This window comes from Labrus bergylta, chromosome 20, assembly GCF_963930695.1.
Source record: "Labrus bergylta chromosome 20, fLabBer1.1, whole genome shotgun sequence".
Classification (NCBI taxonomy): Eukaryota; Metazoa; Chordata; class Actinopteri; order Labriformes; family Labridae; genus Labrus; species Labrus bergylta.
The window spans coordinates 18,971,199-18,991,336 of record NC_089214.1 but is presented as its reverse complement, the minus strand read 5'-3'; the positions used below and the strand labels follow the sequence as shown (position 1 = coordinate 18,991,336).

Here is a 20,138-nt window from a genome sequence, read left to right as displayed (position 1 = left end):
TCTCAGGAGGCCCCCCGCCCTTCCTAAAGCCTTTATTTAAAGCCATTTTAGCCATGAGGGGGTCTTTTTCAAAACCTCAACTGACAGTCAGTTTTTACTTCCTTCTCCAAAAATCTTGCAGCCAAATCAGCAAAAAAAAAAAAAAATTTCATTTGGCAGAATAATGCTGACAATAGAAATTAAAGGCACTTGATTTATTTTATTTTAAGAGTCAAATTGAAAAAATATATAATATTCCATCATCAAAAATACACTAGTAAAACACTAAGGTAAGGGAAATCAAAATCTGAGAAACCCGTCCAGTCTGCTGAATTCATTTGTGGATTTAAGTGGAAAAGGACCTATTACAATGTTGAAGACCACCCAGTGTTTAACTGACACAAACGCTCGCACACACACGCCCGCACACACACACACACACAAAAGGTTTTCCAACAACTGACATATGTGGGCCTGCGCCTGAGAAAAACATTATGTGTATGCTACATATGCACACATGCCAAGAGTGAACATATGCGTTCAAATGTTCAAGCATAAGTGAGAATACTTAACTAACACTACTTGATGGGTTATTTTGAAAAGAAAAAAGAAACAAAACAAAAGCACCAAAAAGTGCACATCATAGCTGATTATAAGCCAGTGTGAGAAAACGTCTAACCTTACATGGTGGAGAGAAATGGGGCAGAAAATTAAAGGCATCATAAGATCCAGAAGCACACACACACAGCTAGACACACATACTCAGGGTGTTAGTGTCCATACATGGGCAGATTTATACAGGAGGCCTGGTGTGCATCAACTCCGTTCTATTCTCTTCAATGCTGAGCTCATAGTTTTCACCTTAGGAGCGTGTTTTAGAGTGTGTGAGTCTTGGCGATCTGGATGATGATGGTGACGATTTTAGCATAGCGCAATAGAAAATCTGTTAAGCGTGTGCATGAATGTGTGAATATGAGAGCTGGAAGCTGGGGAGGGAGGAGTGCGCTCCTTATGTAAGGGGTTTACGGAGGGAGGATTCCACTGATTATGGCAAACAGACACACACCTATCTTACAGCCCGATCAATCAATAAAGAGACAGAAGTATCACCACGGCAACGGAGGAGCGCCAGATGACAAAAACATTCCAATGTGCTTTGACTTTAAGTTTTCACATGTGTTTGACAGTGAGAGCACATGTTTAGGGAAGATATGTGAGAGAACTGAGAGAAATACCTGCCTCCCCCCATCCCTTCAGTCTTTCTAACACATACACACACACACACAAAATTAAGATCCTATTCTCACACACCTGTGTGGGTCTTGTCTACCTGTAACTTTATACTCTGGCAGGGGGGGGGGGGGGGGGGTCTGATGTTTCATCAAAAAAAGCAGATGAAGATCTACAGGTGGGAATTGAAGGACTTTCATATAGAACAGATAAAAGGGGAGGGAGAGGGGCTGGAAGAGAAGATGATGATGTGGCAGAACAAAGGCAGAGAGAATATCAAGGGAAAAAAGGACAGGGATCAGGTGCAGGTTAGAGGTTAAGGAAGAGGTTTAGCAGACCCCTAGTGTGTGTTTGTGCTTTCATGTGTTTGTTTACCTGTGTTGTAAGCCAAGGCAGACACAGGGCTCTTCTGGGGAAGCATGCTCTTCATTCTGCTGGCCTCCTCTGGATGGTTGAACCGGAAGAAATAGGATTTACCCAGACACAATGAGTAACCTGGAGAGAGATAACACACAAACAAATAAAGAAACAGCAGATATTTACTGAGTGATCTACAGTCAGGCAGACAGTTGTATAACGAGTATAACAATATGAACTAACTTTACTACACTAGTTTATGTTGACATGTATATTAGGCATTATATATTCCAAGCATGAAGAGGTAGTCATGAGTACTGCTTCATATTTGTTTAAGCCTGGAATATTTATTCACAGCCAGACACACACTTGCAGGCACTGGTGCATAGCCAGCCATCCCAGACCACTGTGTTTGCTCTGGCCATCAATTAGGCTGAGAGGGCCAGGTATTAAACAAGATGTCAGGGTCGCAACCTCTGTAATACACACAGCCAGACACAGCTGTCCAAATACCTCAGAGGGGAAGAGACAGCAGTAGTGCTGACACACACAAAAGGAGAATTAAAGTGAAAAATGGCACCAAAAAAATGAAAACCCAACACCAAATGCACATTTTGAGGAGTAAAGAGGATACAGAAAACCACCTCTGCGGGTGAAAGGTTCAAATAAGCATTACAGTACTGTAAACCCCCACATGTGTGTTGAAGCCTAAAACAGCACCTTCTTAATAGCTCCATTACAGTTACATCAGATTCCTTAGACCTGAAGTCAGACACAAGCACTGAGGCATGAGGGGGGATAGCGAGAGGGTGAATGGAAAAAGACTGAGTGGAAAAATATCCCAGTTTTTTTCTCTTTTCCCTTCACTTATTGTAATCGTTCCTTTTTACTCTCACTCTATGTCTAGTTCCACAGCAAGTTATTTAAGCTAAAAAAAAATGCTAATAGCCAAATAAGGGCTTATAGTTTAACTAAGAGGGGTCCTATCTGTCTAAACATTGCCTTGACGTTCCCAGAGAGGAGTTCTTGATAATTGTAGTTTCCCAGCACAGGTGGAGATCTGAGTGAAGTCGTGAGGTGAAGCTTGCACCACACACATGAAAACAGTGCAAGGAATGTTTAGTCTACACAGCTGGACTGTGAACGTCTCAAATACATACTCATGTAAACACTATCCTACAGGTTTGGGTGCATACATACTGTGAAGCAAAAGCATCATGACGGAGAGATCAGAAGAGTTGTGACACACACAAAGGGATGACGTGAGCAAAGCCTAATAATACAAGAGTTTGTTATTGCCACACATGAGTAACGTGTGTTTGTCTTTTGAATGTTGTCATTCTCTGTATGTGTGTGTGAAAATGTGTCTCATAACGGTGACTGCCTAGTGACTCACAGTAACTCTCAGTATTTAGCACAACAGCAAAAACAGAAGCACACACATACACACTCCCTCTCTTTGCCAGCAGCCAGCTCTTGTAAAAATCTAATTTCCTCCCCTCAAAAGCCTCGCCATGTGCCACCTTTAAAGTGGAGGGTAAAGTGTGTCGACCTGATTTGTTCACAACCCCCACCCCTCTGCTTTTTCTAATTTCCTCCCCGGACTTCTTAGCTAACAAATAACCACTCACTAATCCTATCCTCCTTCACATCTTCAGCAAAAATAAATAACAGCAGCATGTGTGTGTGTTTGTGACATCCACAACAAAACAGGTTTAATTTAAGTGTTTAATTGTTTACTAGCAAATTGAGTCTGCCTCCCATGTCGAGGCATGCACCCCCTGATGCATACACACTTATTGACAGACCCTCTCCAAAACAACCAGACTGAAAACAAGTCTGTGTATACATTTATAGGATAATTTAAAGTTTGCGATCCACAAAGTCAGACCTCAGAGTCTTTGATGACACAGATGTAGGAGCTGTATCTCGCCTGGTGCCTGTTTCTGTTCCCATGTAGATCTGAGAGAACAAAATTAAACTCTCTCACCACAATGTTATGGGAGGGGGAACTCAAAACTGTTTCTCTATTTAGTTAACATAAGTGGAGAATTTGCCCAATTTAAGACCATTAGGTTAGAATGAAAAATAAACCAATTACAAAGATCCCATGTTGAACATGTGCTTGGACCTACATGGCCTGCTAATTGATCAGGTTTTTTCTTTTTTTACCAAAGCAGTGATCACAATCCAAAAGTTCCTAACACAACCTAAAAAATATCCCCCTTTCTTACAATCAAACAGTATCAATCATTTGAAGAAGAACAACAGTATCCTTCATAATGTTGCTCTGTAATCGTCAAAGCACTGAACTGATGTTGAGTTTACTTCTTCATGAAAAGACACACAATGGTCCCAATGGGAATGTTAATTGGCCTCAAAAACCACAAATTAACCCTGCATGGGGCACATGGGGTACAACAGTAACACCATAAAAAAAACAGACTGTTCTTTCTCTGGGGACACTTTGTAGATTAGATCAGTCACTCACACTTTCTCTCTCATTCTAACACACACACACACACACACAGATGCATAATCTGGCCCCCAACCAGAGGCTCAGAGGTTTAGATATCTTTCACTGCTTTATCTCAAACTCATCCAAGCGTTTGCATGCCTGGTAAATACCACATGTCTCAACACTTTAAAACTAATACATCTGAAACAAAGAAAGAAAGCTAAATTGGACACTGTGCAGACTGATAACAAGGACATATTTCTTATTAACTTATTTCCAATATAATATTTGCTAAAAGGCAAAAAAAAAAAATGTGCCAGAGGCCGGCAGAAAACGGCTTGAGAACACAATAACATCCAAGACAATGGAGCAGGTTTTGTATTTAGGTGTCAAGTATCCTAAACCTGTCCTCGCAGCCACAGGCTAGTTCTCTTTGTCATACGCAGTCACACTGGTCTGTGAACTTGCCAGCCAATGTGTGACCCCAGGGCATGCATATACACCCAGGTCATTTGCATTGAAGGTGCAGTCAATGTGCTAAAATGCCTCCAAAGTAAGACTGCAAAAAGCATTGATACAGTAGCATGGATTACACTACTCCCCAATAAAAATAAAAAAAAACGTTCAATTAAAAAAAAAAATGGAAATAATTACTGATTTTAGCTTAGTATTTCCTTTGATTTAAAGTGACAGATGGATGTAATTGTCACCTCCATGGCTTCTTTGCCATGAATTTTGATTCTTTTAGAAAGAAAAATCAATAATATCAGATGTTGAGCACATACTGTTTCTTTGCTGCCTTTTTAGGTCTATAGACAAAGCTTCAAATTAGGTACACAATGTAGATTAAAAAACAAACATTTCCAGCCTTTAAAAATAGCAATAAAATGTGTTCATCGTTTTAAAAACCAAGTAGCCTAATGTTAGTATAAAGGGGAGAGTGAAGAGTATGAACATTAAAATACCGCTAGTAGCTCTACAGCACTATAAGATGATGTGTTTTACAGCAGCTGTAAGATACCTCGTCGTCACTGCACAATGGTAGGCTACAATGTCATTCAAGAAACAAAACAAAGAGCCAATATAAAGAAGTCTGCAATGAAATAATTTAGAAGTGTTAAAAACTTGATTAAATGTATAATTTAAGTGATAAGAGCTAGTTTAAAAATCCGTTACAAACCTTGTGAATCCCATTCAGTGAGCACTTATCCCGACAGGACCAATTATCGTCTTCCTTTGAACTTCAGCCAAATTATCATGACAACCTTTACATGGATAATAAAAAAGATGTAAAACGATATATAATCTTTAACTACACTACTTCTGCCGATGCCTGTGTTGTTGTTTGCCTCCCTCCAAAGCCGCAGGATGTCTACTCTCCCGACTTCTTTCCGTGAGGAAGAAAGTTGCTGCATTCACCATCTACAGGTCTGTCTCCCGGACTGTACCAACTTTCATTGAATGGGGGATGAACCTCAGAAAGAATATACCAAGCAACGTGGTGTCTAAAACTGTCAAAAAACATGCTATCACTACCGACTGTTTTAGCGAACAACACAGCAAAGAAAATAGAAAAAAATGTTAATTGTCAATTAGAAAACACATCTCTACTAACCGCATATAAGCCATATACCCTACTGGTAGTTGGTAGGTTCAAAGGCCATTAGACATTGAGGTATTTGGTAGACGCCCCCTCCGCTTTTCTTTGTCTACCTACCTATTTTCCTTCCTTTTTCTCTTCAAAGTACCTAGGACAAGTCAAAGCTTATGCTGAGAAAACTGACCAAAAACACGCGTTAACATGCTGGCTTTATTCAATTTAAACACCAAATAATCTACATTAAAAATAATTAAATTTAACTTGTTATGAGGCAAACAACAATAGAGGAAGGGTAGTTAAGGGGCTTGTTAGTAGCTAAGCCAGCCAGACTTTCTGGAGACAAAGTGAAAGACTTTCTAGAGGTAAGATATGCTGAAGAGCAAATAACAGATATTTCCTTTTTTTGGTAGAACTTTGCACTCCTACCTTTTATTTTGTCATGTGTAGCCTACTTCTTGTGTATGTGAGACACTGGAGAGAGGCCTTATTTGTGAAGCTGTTTTGTTCAGCAGATTGATTTGCATTTGCCACAGACCAGTGTGAATGCTGGGAAATTGGGTTTTTCTCCACTGACACATGATCTGAAATGCAGAAAAAGATGCTATCCCACTATTAGATTTAATACACATTACATAAAAAGCACAAGACAACCTTTATTGCTTACTGATCGTTTGTAATTATTTTTGTTGCCATGCAATAAGTCACATTTGTGTCATATGTTTATGAGCAGATCACTGTTTAAAGACTGACATCCAGCTGTTCCATTTAGTAAGGGAGTGAAGCTGATGTGATTTCAGGTCAGGCTCCAAAGTCCAAATACAGAACAGATCACTTCCTAAACATAGCTAATCATCTCCAGGCTGCCCCAAACTGTGTATGTGTCCCGTGCGTAAATGCTTGTGTGTGTTTGTGTGCGTGTGGTTAGACTTACTCAACCCAGAGCATCCAAGGCCACTGGATATTCCTGAAAGATGTTCTCCCTCTCTTCCTCTCTCTCCCTCCATAATTTTCCAAACCATGCCCTTTTGACTTTTTTTTAACCCCTTTTTGTCTTTCAGTCCCTTTCTGCACCCCTGCTGCTTCACAATACCCTGGCCTTGTGTGCGTAGGCACACCAAAATGTTGTCAATATTTGAATCGGCCAGGCTCAACGGGAAAATAAATAGGCCTGTCAATATTTAACTTAAAATGGCTCAGTCACACAGGACACAATGACAATGACAAAAGCGCATAAGTAAAGGCTGGACACATGGTTCGGGAAAAGCCAATGCACTGCATGCTCTTTTAAATAACACAAGAAAGGGAAAGGAAAGGAATAGGAAAGGGAAGGAAAACCGGGTGGAGTGGAAATTGTTACAGCTGGCAATAGTGAAACAGGGGGAGCTTTGCAGCTGAAACAACCCCAAATAAGAACCCTGGAGAGGAGAGAAGATAGAGAACAGACAGGAGATAAACAGATCAAGATATCTGGCAGACAGAAAAACAGACTGGCACGTGGACATGAATGGACAGAGAGATAATAAAAGGAGTTCACTAGATATTTTGAGGCTGCTACATTTATATGGGTGTTTTGTAAGTTTGTGCACTCTATACAGTGCAGAGTTAGAAGAGCATGCTTTGCAGTTGCTGGAAGCTGTGACTCATTGTAGCATCTAGCTGTTCCAAACCACAACAAATTAAACCAAACCAGGGGCACACACACACACACACACACACACACACACACACACACACACACACACACACACACACACACACATGCACTGCTTCATTCAAAACACAAGCATGTTGAGATGCTTACACACACATTAGTGTATACATTCATGTGAAAATACACACAGAAACTCACACACACATACAGTACACCCCGCTGTTTCCATGCAAAATGTCAGCACAATATTAACTGTGCCCATATGAGTCATACATACACTGAAAGGAACGCAAGTAAACCAAACCACAAACTAACCTCTCTCTCTCTCTCTTTCTCCATCTCTCTCTCTCTCTCTCTCGTTCTCCCTCTCTCTCGTTCTCCCTCTCTCTCTCTCTTTCTTTCTCTTTCTCACACACTGGAGTTATGAAATACTGCAAGTTGGCTCACTCCATGCATTTGAGCCAACTTTAATGCTACCTCCTTTAATGACCAGTAGGTGGCAACATTTCAAAGCATGTGTGTGTGTGTGTGTGTGTGTGTGTGTATCCTACCCAGAGACTGTGTATAACGGTCTATGATCTTACCTTGTGTGAGAGGTGTAGGCACAGTGACCTGGACTCCATCCAGACTGCAGAGGTGTCCACAGGGGTCCAGGGTCACCACCCCTCCTGTGTTACAGACAATAATAGAGTCAGAGGAACAGTGTTATGCAATTCAGTCCAATTCACTATTAAAACTTTGAAGTAAATTCAGTTCTAAACAATTGTGATATATTTAGATAATACATTAAGATTAAAGCCTTTTCTGTTACTGGGCCATTAATAACCACAATATATTACACACTTAAGCCTTGGCAAGTGCATTAGCAGAGGCCTTATGAAATCATGTGATAGAAAGAGAACTGACATCAACCTTCATTAAAAATGAGACAGTGCTCCGCCTCGACGCCAGGCCCCTGGATAGTGATGTCTTGAGGAACTGGGGCATCTTCTCTGCCTATGCGGGTCACTCCTGGAACATCAAGTAATACACATGTGATTAAAGTTAAATGAAAACTAGAAAACAATTTGGTTTCATAGACATGAAAAGCTTTAGATAATATATATTCATAAAGTAGTACTGAGGAGTTACATTTTAAAAAAAGATGGTTGAACTACTGTATTTGGATAGATTGAGATCTTTAGTTAATTTTATGAATTTTAACTTTTTATCCTCCTTCAATGAATGTTCCAGAGAAAACAGATCTTGAGTTCTCCTAAAACGGCTCATTCACATTGCGAACATTCCTCTCTGAAATAGGAGGGCACATCGTGCTGAGCGATTGTGAAAGAGTGTGGTAATGTGGTAGTGCTTATGACAAAAAAAAACTAAGAAAAAACAAAGAACTATAATATGAATCATCACAATGTTGACTTTACTAAAGCAGTAGCCTTTGGTCTGATCTCTTTAAGTCCTGGTCTGTACCTTTTCTGTGCAATAATGCAAATAAAAACAATGACCAGATGACACAAATACACATTTTTCAGATTATTTTGGCTTTCTTTACATCTTTTTGTATTACAAATGTAAAGACAGCTCTGTGATCCATACAAGACATGCTCACTCAATCATGTGAGAGTTACCAATATCAGTCTATGGACAGATACACTCTATCTGGTCAGCTTGAAGTTAGTCACTTTGTAAAAACTACTGCATCTATCCACAGAATCCTGCACTATTATCAGCTATACAATCAATGATTTTGTCTTTATCATGTCCATCACTGTGTCTTTGCTTACATCAACTTGTCTTTATGTGATTGGCAAACTAACTGGAATAGTATTTAGGCTTTGGCACCTTCAGCTTGCTGATGTGATGAGTGTGTGTTTGAGTCTGTGAGGAAAGTGATAGAGGGAGAGTGTGGGACACCTGTGGATGGCTGATGACAGACAAACTAAAAATAACTATAAATGCATCACCATTATCACCCTGCATATGAGTGTGTGTTAAGTACGTGTTCCCACATAATGATCACCATGTATGGCAATTTCTAAAATTAAGAAAACAGCTTGAACTGACTTTAATATCACTTCTCTGAAGGCTAGTGTGGAGTTCTGTTTTTTTTAGTTGAATAGAATTTGTCTCTTTTCTCTGTTAAAGCAGGAACTCATAAAACCATATACAGTAGTTTGAGTCATCATCCCATGTTTGACAGCTGTTTGTGTTGCAGTCTGTCTGCAAAGTGTTGTTCTAAATGGCATGGTCAACTGTTGGGTCGGCCTGTACTATAAATGTTAAGTAGCGTCATTTTCACAATGATAAAAAACATTATGTTGTGAATGTAGAGTATGTAAATATCTCTTTTTAGTCTAAAGGAATCTTGAAGAGGAAAGTAGTTTAGGCTGTGGTCTTGACCTTGTTGTTACCTAGTAAAGAGTACCGCTTTCTTCAATAACACCTCTCAGGTAACCATGGAAATTAAGCTATTATGCAAAGAGGGCAAAAAAAGGGACGAAGTAAATCAGGGAAATGGAATAAAAATGTTAGAAGGCTGATAGAAAGGAAGGAAGAAAGGAGTTAATGACAAAAGAGGTCTGGTATCTCCACAGGTGGGGATTTTTCAAGACATGAATGGAGAAGGGATGGGAGACGGTTACTGTATGACCTTCTAACCCATGGAGTGTGCTGTAGGAGAGTGTGTTTGTTGATTGTGTTACCTTCTTTTAGGGGCAACAGGGTGATTGCCACACTCAGCCTCCCACTGCCCAGGCTCACCAGATGAGGTGTGGCCGTCTGCACCTTCAGCCCTTTCCCTGTGTCGATCAGGTCCAGGGGCGGAGACTAGAAGCATCAGTCAGGGTGGAGAGGTCGGTTTCAAACAAAATGGATTTATTACAAGTAATAAAAATAAGATGTGTGTGTGTGTGTGTGTGTGTGTGTGTGTGTGTGTGTGTGTGTGTGTGTGTGTGTGTGTGTGGGGGGGGGGGGGGGTCTTTACCCTGGGTTCAATTGGAGACATCTGATCCGACTCTGGTTGGAACATCATCTCAGAGTCCTGCAGTAAATATGGAGAGAACAGAACAACAGCTCAGACCAAACATTTTATTTAATTATCTATGAGTGTATTTAGGTTCCGTCTTGAATAATTAGATTTTATATTTAAATGTGTATAGTTGCTTTTTCTACATTTCTACGTCTATTTTATATGTTCTAAAAAAAAAAAAATTAGACATTAAGTCACAAATATGACTTTTCTAAATAAACTAAAGATTTAAACATATTAAGAGCCTTCATTGGTACTTAGAGTGTCCAGGTATATAAACATTCTCCCCAACTAAGCAGACCTTATATAGACAAGAGCAGGGTCACATTGTGCCCACATCTGTACCAATGACAGCCACTTACACACAAAGAAAAACAAGTGTGCTTTGCCGGCCAGCTGCTGCCATGTGAGGTTATCCCTGTGTGAAAGTGTTCCATGGGGAAAATACCACTTGAGAGGAAACACACAAACAAACACATGCAAGGGCACACACAGGCTGGGCTGCAGTGGGAAGAACTGGCAGAAATGTTTCATGAAAACAGAGTTCCCATAACTTGTTGCTTATGGTCTATCATCACGCCGCCTGGTGCTCTCAAAGTGTTTGTGTCATGTGAGTTACATTTTTTTTCTATTCTATCTTACCCATTACATCACAGGTCCACACAACTCTGAAAGGATGGGTCACAATTCCAATTCATATAACAAAATGAAATCAGGCAGATTGTTAAGCACTCAAGGAAAATAAGCGTTGGAGACTTGAAAAAAAATTCCTCTTGCTCTTATGGGCAAGCTTTTGAATTAAAAACAAATCTAGCCCCTTTCAAAAATGATCTGCACTTCTGAAAGTTCCTCAAATTGTATGGTGAAATGTATGTGTGAATGCAAACAGCCAGATTTTTCTACCCCACGTTATTCCAGACTTTTATAATGCCGGTCCCCCAGTAAAAAGTCTGCATGCTATCTTGTATATGTTGAAACATTGCACTGTGACTTGAAACACCTCCCGTCCGACCGTGAAAACGTCTTGCTGTAAGGGTCATGTGTGCAACTCAGGAAAATGTCAAGGGCATGCTGTACAGAGCAAGGGAAGGGGCAGTATATAATATTCAGTACTGTTTGCTTCACCCAATACATTGGATTGTAAAACACTTCTGCCTCAAGGGGCCACTAATTGGGCTTCAGGTTATCCATCCTTGTTTTGAAATACTTTGCAGTGGAGTCAAAGATAAACGGAAAAAAAATCAAGTGAAAATGTTTGAATGTTGGGAGAGGGGGCGGGATGCCAGACACTAGTAGGGCAGGCATTAAAAGGAGGAGAATTATCAACTATAAAGAGGAATGAAAAACAGAGCGAGATAAAAGAGAACTCAATCAAAACTGCCAAAAACACACTCAGATGCAGTGCCAAGAACAAGGCCGGCAGTACCCTACAATTCAACCCAGGCAAAACAGTCCTGCTTCTATTTGTGTGCACACATACACATTAAAGGGAACACACACACACATGTGCACACACCAGATGAATGAGTGAAAAGCTTCTCACCAAAGCAGAGATGATTACAGTACATGGGAAACCACCTCAACCACATTTCCTTTTTCCACCTTCTGCCACCTCCTTTCCTTCCTCCTCCTCTTCTCGCTCCTTGTTTTACTCCCTTCCTCCCTGTTATCCTGTAATAATCCTGTAATAATATACAAGATTCACCTCACACTATTTCCAGCTTTCTTCTTCCTTTTTACTGGAGTGCGCTCTTGTGTTTTTTTTACCCATTTTTTCCATCAGTTCTTCTTCTCTCTTTATTTTTCCTCTCCCTGCCCCTTCCTCCTGCCTTTTTAATCTTAGCCAGCAAAGTCAGCTTCAAACCACTTCCTCTAATTCAGCGCCGACTTCCTTTCTGAGGTCACTTCCTTTGCTGCTTTGACACCCTTTTTGCCTTCAAACCCACTCATACACACACTTTGCTATTCTTTGCACTTCAGCCACCCGTCTGACCGCTATGCATGCACAAACATCCACAAATAAAGTCACACATCAGCTCTTTTTTGTTATCACTTGAAGATATGAGGGCCCAACATTCCATTGATTCTTTTTTCATACCTGGTGTAGACAAAGCAAACACACAGTGTATGATGGCAACATCAGCTGGACAAATGCAAAGGCAAATTTTAAAGTCCAAGGGAGACTATTTTGAGTATGATGAAAAAGGCTTTTCCCTCGCCATTTATGGCTTTCATTTCCCATCAACCCAATGCCCATTTCACGCATCATTCATCCTTATTTTCACCTTTTAGTTGCTAACACCCCCGCCCCATTTGCCTGCATTTGTTCCCCAGGTGAGCTCCAATCTGGGCAGGTCAAGACAAGTCATCTGCATTGTTGTACTCTAGTTTAAGTAAAGCAGTGAAGTGTGTCAACCCCCTTCTAGATTTTCAGATTTCAGCTCTGGTATCCCAATCTCCAACCACCACACTTGATGCTATCATGGCCTCTGGCTATGAGAGCACAGGTATGAAATGATTGGATGGTCTGGGAATTTGCAGCCAACAACAATTTGTGAACACATAAACAGAAAGATAAAAAATGTGAAGCCTGTTGCCTCTAATTCCCGGCCTTTAAATATGTTAAATGTAAATATATAAATCATTGTATATAAATATATCAATAATGGATTAAATGGCTGTTCGATAGAGATCACATGTTGTGGTGAACCAGCAAAACGAACTAGCTTGGGAACATCTTTAAGCAGAAGAGTATGAAATGATGCTTTAAAGGAGTCCGTGGAGAAGGAAACAGAGAAAGAGAATAAACACTAGACTTGCATTTACAGAGGGCCAGAAACGAGACCCCAAATAAGGCTAACATTTTAGCACAACTACATGTTATTAAGTGGATGTATAAAAATTGCTTATCAAAGTAAAATAAAAAAAGAAAGCAGTGTGATTTTCTCATTTACGAGAGGATATTATGTTGTCATGTTAACAAGTGTGTTCTACAGTATTGATATCCAGCTGAAACAATGTTAAAGCTCTTTTTTTGTCTTTTTTTTAATTACCAAACGCAGGAATATAAACTACCTTTAGCTTTCTTGTAGCTAACCATATCACACTTTTTTTGTTATGACATCTTGCTAGCTCTAGCTTGAGCAAGTCCTCTATGTTTAATAAGTGTAAGGTCAGATCGAGAGCAGGTAGGCAGGTCAGCACATAGGCACAATAACAGGCAGATAAGCCATCCAATCATTTCAGTCGTTCCAGATTTAAGCATGATTGAGACTTATAACAGGCCTGTGACAACCAAAGACAAAGGATTTAACCAACAACCTAACTATTCATTAACAACACCACACAGTTCAGTGTGAATGACAAATATGTGAGGAACAAGACAACTGAGTTTCAATTCTCAGGCTTTTGTGGTTTCTGTAGTTTTTTCACGACTTTAAGTCGACACATTGTTTCTGACCAAACATCAGAGGACATGATGCAACATTTACTTTACAGCTAGCCTACAATGAAGTTTAATAACAGAATATTTGATAATAAGAGAATTACTTTTATCAGATGTTGCTCTCCACCTATGATTTAAAGAACAAGGACGTTTTCCAAGAACTTGCAATTGTGTTCTGAAGTTAAAAATCATCAGATTCAACTCCTCACTTAATCTAGTGTCTTAAACGAGGTGATTTTCTTTCTTAAATCTGGGAAATATAGACAATCTTTGACCTACAAAGGTAATCATTTAGAGATATGCGAAGCAGATGAGGGTAAATACTGCTGGAAAAGAATGAGATTGGTAAAGTTTCCAAAGGTTAATTTTTCCTTTTGAGGGAAAGTTGTCCAATGGGTATCTATCCTAAGCACACAGGCCCAACATGATTATAAAACCAACTTGACTCTCAATCTGATGTACTCCTGCAACTTCCTCTTGAATACTTTGACACCAGCTGAAACAAAGTCATAAATACACAACATTATAAAACCACAAGGACCCAAGAACAAGAAAGTGTACAAGCACAAAATCTTTCTTTGATCCCATCTGCAGAGCAGCTGAGTCCCCCTAAAGTGCTGAGTTCCCCCTGCATCTGGAGATGGAGATAGAGCGAAGCAGAGAAAAATATGGGGTCAAGAAAAAAGTGAAAGTGGTGGAAGAACGAGAGCTCATAAAACCTTAAGGAAAGACATAGCATTCTCAAACTGCTTTCGTTTCATCTTCTTATTTTCTTCTCCTTCTGCTTTCATCCCTCATTTCATGTTGAGTCCCTTCTCTGCTTCTATTTCCTCAACATCTGTTTTGATTTTTCTCTTGTTTCAAGTACTTTCTGCATTATTGTTGCTGTCTGTTTTTTGTTGCAGTCTTTTTTTTTATATAACCACATCTCAGGCCTGTCCCAATGGGGTGGATGTCACTTATTTGGAATAGAATAATGTAGGGCACAGGTTGGATAGTTAAGTAACTTGCACAAGCTTTTTTGAGCAAGTATTGAGCTGGACGATGCAATCTTCAAAAACAAGGAAAAACAAGAGGAATCAAATGTTTTTGGTCAGCAAGGCAAACTGAAAGTACAAACTGAATATTCTGAATATTGTGATTGAGATTTAAGATATGGTAACATCAAACATAGTGTTACAAAGCAGGTAGAACAGAGTGTTTGAACAAACAGTCAGATTATTTTAAATCTATAAATTCATTGTTGGTAATCTGCTCCCTCAGTGCACGATGCTGCTAAATTAAAGTAGTCCATATTGGTATTGGGCAGAGGATTTTCCAAGCCAGGCAGTTCCTTAACATGATGGTTAAAGGGTTCACCAACTGATGGAGATAAGACCTGGAATACAGTAATACACCTATATGGAATTGCAGCGACTTTCAATTTGGCCGTAATCTTGCTACAACGATGAAAACTAACTGTTGTTAGCATCAGACACGTTTGAAAAGATAGCAGTTCAACACATCAGATAAAGAATCTCAGGAAGACGCAGATACTCATTGGTTCAGTTAACCTTATTGCAAACCCAACTGTGTCATCAGAGTATTAAAGTGGTAGCAGAATATCATTGAGGAGAAGTTTTTCATGTGTTGAGGTGAATATTTGAACACCTTTCCTCACGACTCCACCATCTAGCAGTTTTCCAATTTCTTACAATGACCAAAAAATCATTAAAAGCGATGAATTGGAGTCATACCAGGGTCTCATATGTCTTTGTGTTTGACTCTTTCTTTTCATTTCTATCAAGCCAAAAACAAATCTTGTTTTTTCTTTCTCAATTGCCCTCAGTACAATCACTGTCTTTTTTGTTTCTGAATCAGGCTCGTTTTAAAAAAGCTATCTTTCCATAACCTGGGAACCGTAGAAATGTGTGCGCACATGTTTTATTTACTCTCGGTGACGTGTCTGGCTCCCATTCATTCAGACAGATATCAATCTGACCAGATTCAAGTCAATTCATTCACAACTTCAACTAGAATAGAGCTGATTTTAGTGCCACTGAAGCACTTTCATAAACAACCAACATGGCAGCCTCTCATGTGAAACAGTCTGGAATACTACATACTGGTTGGTCAGTTGCATTATGGAACAGCTTAGTGTTCACTGCTTAATCATATCATAAAAAACGGTCCTTGTTATGTCTGGTTCTAGAAGCCAAAGAAGCTATTTTTTAGCTTAGCAGTCCCAATGTTTTGTTTCTCTGATTGGTTGGTGGTCCAGAAAAATGTTGGTCTTCCAAAGTCAGCGTTCAAAAACGTATTTAAAAAAAAATGAATTGAGAGGTAATGGATCTGTTGATTGTTCTGGCAGGCCAGGCTAGTCTTCCCAGCCAGTTTCCTCTCTCATGCTCTCGTTGAGTTTAATTCTCTTTTAAAAACATTCAATTCAGTTTCTTCGCCAGTCTCCCTGATTTGTCTCGTTGCCTCTGTCCTTATCTGTCCCTCTCTCCATCCCTCTATATATCTCACTAACATCCCCTCCCCTTACATTCCAGCGTTACCCTCTCCTCCTCCCACCTGACAAAGCCAGCATTGTATCACAGATGCTGTTTAATATGGAGTCCCTCTCTCTCTGTCGGGCTAACTGGGGTTATCTTCCTCCCTTCTCTACACTACACTGTATTTTTTGTGTGCAGTTAAGTCTTTAACAAAACTTTAATTAATTTAATTTATGCCTTCAGTATGCCCACACACCATAAAGGTCAACATTCCCTCACTCACACACACACACAAACCACACACCACACACATGTACATGGGCTTTACTTATAGGCACACAATAATTCTCTTTTTTTGCAACTAGTCTCTAAAAAAAAAAAACTTAAATTAACTTAATCTTGTCTGCATGTTTCTGTGATTGTATGTGTTTCCATTATTGCATTTGTTTTTGTGTTTTGGTGAAAACTTTACGAGCAGATTAAGACAGCTTGACCTTGAGCCTTTGCTTAAAACACAACAAACATCCACCAGCATTGTCCTCCAACTCAAACTCTCTCACCCTCCTATCAGGGTTTTTTCTTCATTTACCGAAATACAAGATCCTCACAGGAAAGAGACTCTATTGTTATTGCAGCTGACTCAAAGTTGGAGGAAACTTGAATTTCTTAAGAGGGTGTGTGTTTTTTAAGGAAGAGCCTGGGTTACCTACGCCACCATATGCAGGGGATCAAGTGATGTTTGGGTTTCTAAGGGTCCGGATATGACAAAAAGACAAGGAGGGACAGGGAATTTGTAGAGGGACATATAACCCACATGAGTAACTTAGCTCAGCGGGTGAACTGAACTGTGAACTATTCCTGGATAGTAAAGAAAGATGGAGGCAGAATGATGGAGCGTATGATAACACGAATGTCGGGGGATCTGGGAGATAAAAGGAAAGGAAATGGATAAACACAGAGGATAAAGAATCCAGAGATGAAAAAGATTAATGGAAGAGTTTTTGTAAGGCTCCTGCGGTAGCAACAATGGCCTCCAATTTAGTTAACATATAAGGTGCACAGGCCTACTCCAAAGAAAATGCTAGAACGATATCCTGAAATCATGTTTGGAATTCACTCCTGCAAAATGTTAAAAAAAAAATGACCATGTTTAAGTTCAATATTTGACCTTTATCTGCATTTCCCATCATTTACAATAGACTATTGGTACATTGAGTCCTTATGACAGGTCTGTTGTACATATCTACTGGTTTCCACATCATGGTCAGAGCCAACATGACGGGTTGAATGTTTTTAACATTAGCTTAGCATTGCGTTGGCTGTTTTGCAGGAATGAAACAACATGTGGAGATCTTAACTTCAACATAAAGTAATTCTCTAAGACACCAAATACACAGATGTGATTCTCTTTGAGTAGAGTGCCACCGAAGACAAAACCAGAGTCTAAGCATCCAGTGACATAACATGCAGCATACTGTACAACTTGCTTCTGTGTAACTGGACATACCAACATGTCACACTGTATATTGTTTTCTGGCAGGACAATCAAATACAATCAATGTAGATATACAATGCGCCAACCCTACGAACTCACACATATGCCCCTCAGATATGTCAATACTTTAACACCTCACTTTTTAAAGAGGTTGGAACTGATGAGAAAAAAAATCTTTGTCTGGTTTCTTACATTTTGGTTGGCTTTTCTAGTGTTTGATTGTGTTCTTTACAGTGCACGGATGCTGTGATAAAACAGATGTAGATCCACATACGAGTCATGTAATAATTTATGGGGGGAGTATCTGTACCATCCACCAATGTCTGATTATCTGTGATTCTTTTTGGAATGGGGGTTACTCCTATATGCACTCACCAACAATATCTTACATGACATTAAACAGACAACACTTGAAAACAAAAACACAACATCTCTGCAGCCTACTCCCTTTTGACCAGATTCAATTGTACAAATAGAGGGCAATTCGTAAAAGCATGTAAAAAAATTCCATTTAGTCAGCCAATAAACAAACAAAAGTTTCTCTTTATTTGCTCAGAAACAAACGACTTAAAGTAGCTCAAGCTTATCAACCACTTAAGGAACAAATTACTTCCAGAGCATTGGATCAAACATTAGCTGCTGTAGGAACACCATGAAAGGGATTAAATATGTCACCATATTTTAAAGGAACACAGACTTAATATAATAAGAACATTTATAACTGCGATTTATCACAAAAACAAGTCACTTACCATTATTGAACGTGGACTGACCACTTCTGTCATCGTGCAGTGGAAGAGACGCAGTTACTTTGCTGCTCCAAGACCCTCACACCAAAGTCCTGGGAAATGTCTGTCCCTTTTCCTTTTCTCTTGGTGTGATTACAGTTTCCTTCTTGACAACGAATACATTCCCTGATTAGCAGCTTGGAAAGTCTGGTGGGGGGGAAAAAAAAAAATCCTCTGTCACATTCACACACTGTCATGCACACACATGACGGGAACACAAAACGTACACAAACGTAAAAAAGCCGGCGGCCTCAGCCAATTGCGACGTGTGGAGGAATTTAACAAACAGCTGGAAGTGGAGCTAGAGAGGGAACAAGAGGCGGGAGTCTCTCTCTCTCTCTCTCTGTCTCTCTCTCTCTCTCTCGCTCGTTCTCTCTCTCTCTCTCATAGACGCTCACAAATCCACGCACACACACACACACACACACACACACTCAGCATAATGTGCAGGTGTTAACAGACCACCTACTCTTGACCCCTTGTGCTCACTGGCTCAAAGAGACAACAAAGACATGTAGAAAAGGGGAGGGGAGAGGGAGGATAAAAAAAAGGTACAAGGAGAGGTAGAAGGGGAGAGAGAGAACTCCTTCACTTGGCAGCAGTGATATGAAAATACATCAGGGTAAGAAGCATGTTTGGCTTATGATATCAAACTAGGAATGCAGTCTACTCTCCCTTCACAGGACACAATCCAGACCTGATGCCCATGGTTCTTCTGAAGGAATCTGTCCGTGGGAAAGATCCAGACTGGTGCCCAAACAAAATGGTACAGATCATGTCATTCTCCAAGAAGTTGAAATCAGGGATAAAGGGTGATAAGTTTAGAGTATGGACATTCCTGTTTGAATACAACTTTTGTAATAGGCTTGGTAGAAGTCTCCAGCTTACAAATCCAAATAAATAATGAATAACTTATCCTTTGGGAACTCAAAGCTAACCATTATTCATGATTATGGCATTTGATACACAGAAAATGAACGTTAGCCATCTTGTAGTAAACCTTACCCACCATAGATCAATATATTGTAAAAAATTAACAGATTTGAGGGGTTATTCAAAATGATTAAAATCAGTGCTTCTGGTTTTATTCCATCCTAAACGATTAAAAAACAAACCAATAAAAAAAGGAAAACCAAAACAATTAGAGACTTCCTGAATGTGATACTATGTCAATAGAGAACATGCAATTTAACGTATAGAATGTTTCCATCAAAGTGAAGTAATATGGGAAAAACTTTCAAATTTGTTATTTTCACAAACACCATGAAAACAGGTGTTTTTATACCACACACACACCTTACCTTAGCTTTAGGCATTAGCGGTGTCAGGCTCCTATTCACATAATTTATGTGCACCATCTGAAAAATCTCAGCGACATGTACTGTCATGCATCAGACAGAGGACATCATGGAGCTGGAGCAGATGCCAGCTCTTTTACATCAGAGCTAGGTCATTTTATTTGGCAGAAGTTTGAGAATATTCCACAATACACAACAGAGCTTACATAAGAAAACAACAGGCATCATTCAGAACTGTAATGAAACCATAGTCATGCAGGATTTTGTTGAGGCTTTACGCACTGACCACAACTGCGGTGTTTTGTTATGGCTGGAAAATGATAAATGTAGTCCTTAGA

General features: G+C 39.7%; 1 protein-coding gene across 7 annotated transcripts in view; it reads right to left on the bottom strand.

Annotated features, from left to right (window-relative positions):
* Positions 1-18,847, bottom strand: part of phldb2b (pleckstrin homology-like domain, family B, member 2b) — a 39,463-nt gene extending 20,616 nt beyond the window's left edge. For 3 of the 7 annotated variants that reach the window (XM_065949056.1, XM_065949055.1, XM_065949054.1), the window contains exons 1-6: positions 18,467-18,845; positions 10,253-10,309; positions 9,972-10,095; positions 8,188-8,286; positions 7,860-7,943; positions 1,585-1,704 (exon numbers count right to left, since the gene is read on the bottom strand). In XM_065949056.1, coding sequence (XP_065805128.1) covers positions 1,585-1,704; positions 7,860-7,943; positions 8,188-8,286; positions 9,972-10,095; positions 10,253-10,309; positions 18,467-18,499 — 517 coding nt within the window. In that variant the 5' untranslated portion in view covers positions 18,500-18,845. Of the gene's footprint in view, positions 1-1,584; positions 1,705-5,204; positions 5,431-7,859; positions 7,944-8,187; positions 8,287-9,971; positions 10,096-10,252; positions 10,310-18,466 lie in introns of those variants that run through there. The other 4 variants (XM_065949053.1, XM_020641635.3, XM_065949058.1 and 1 more) reach the window with 4 other exon arrangements.
* Positions 18,848-20,138: the final 1,291 nt, after the last annotated feature.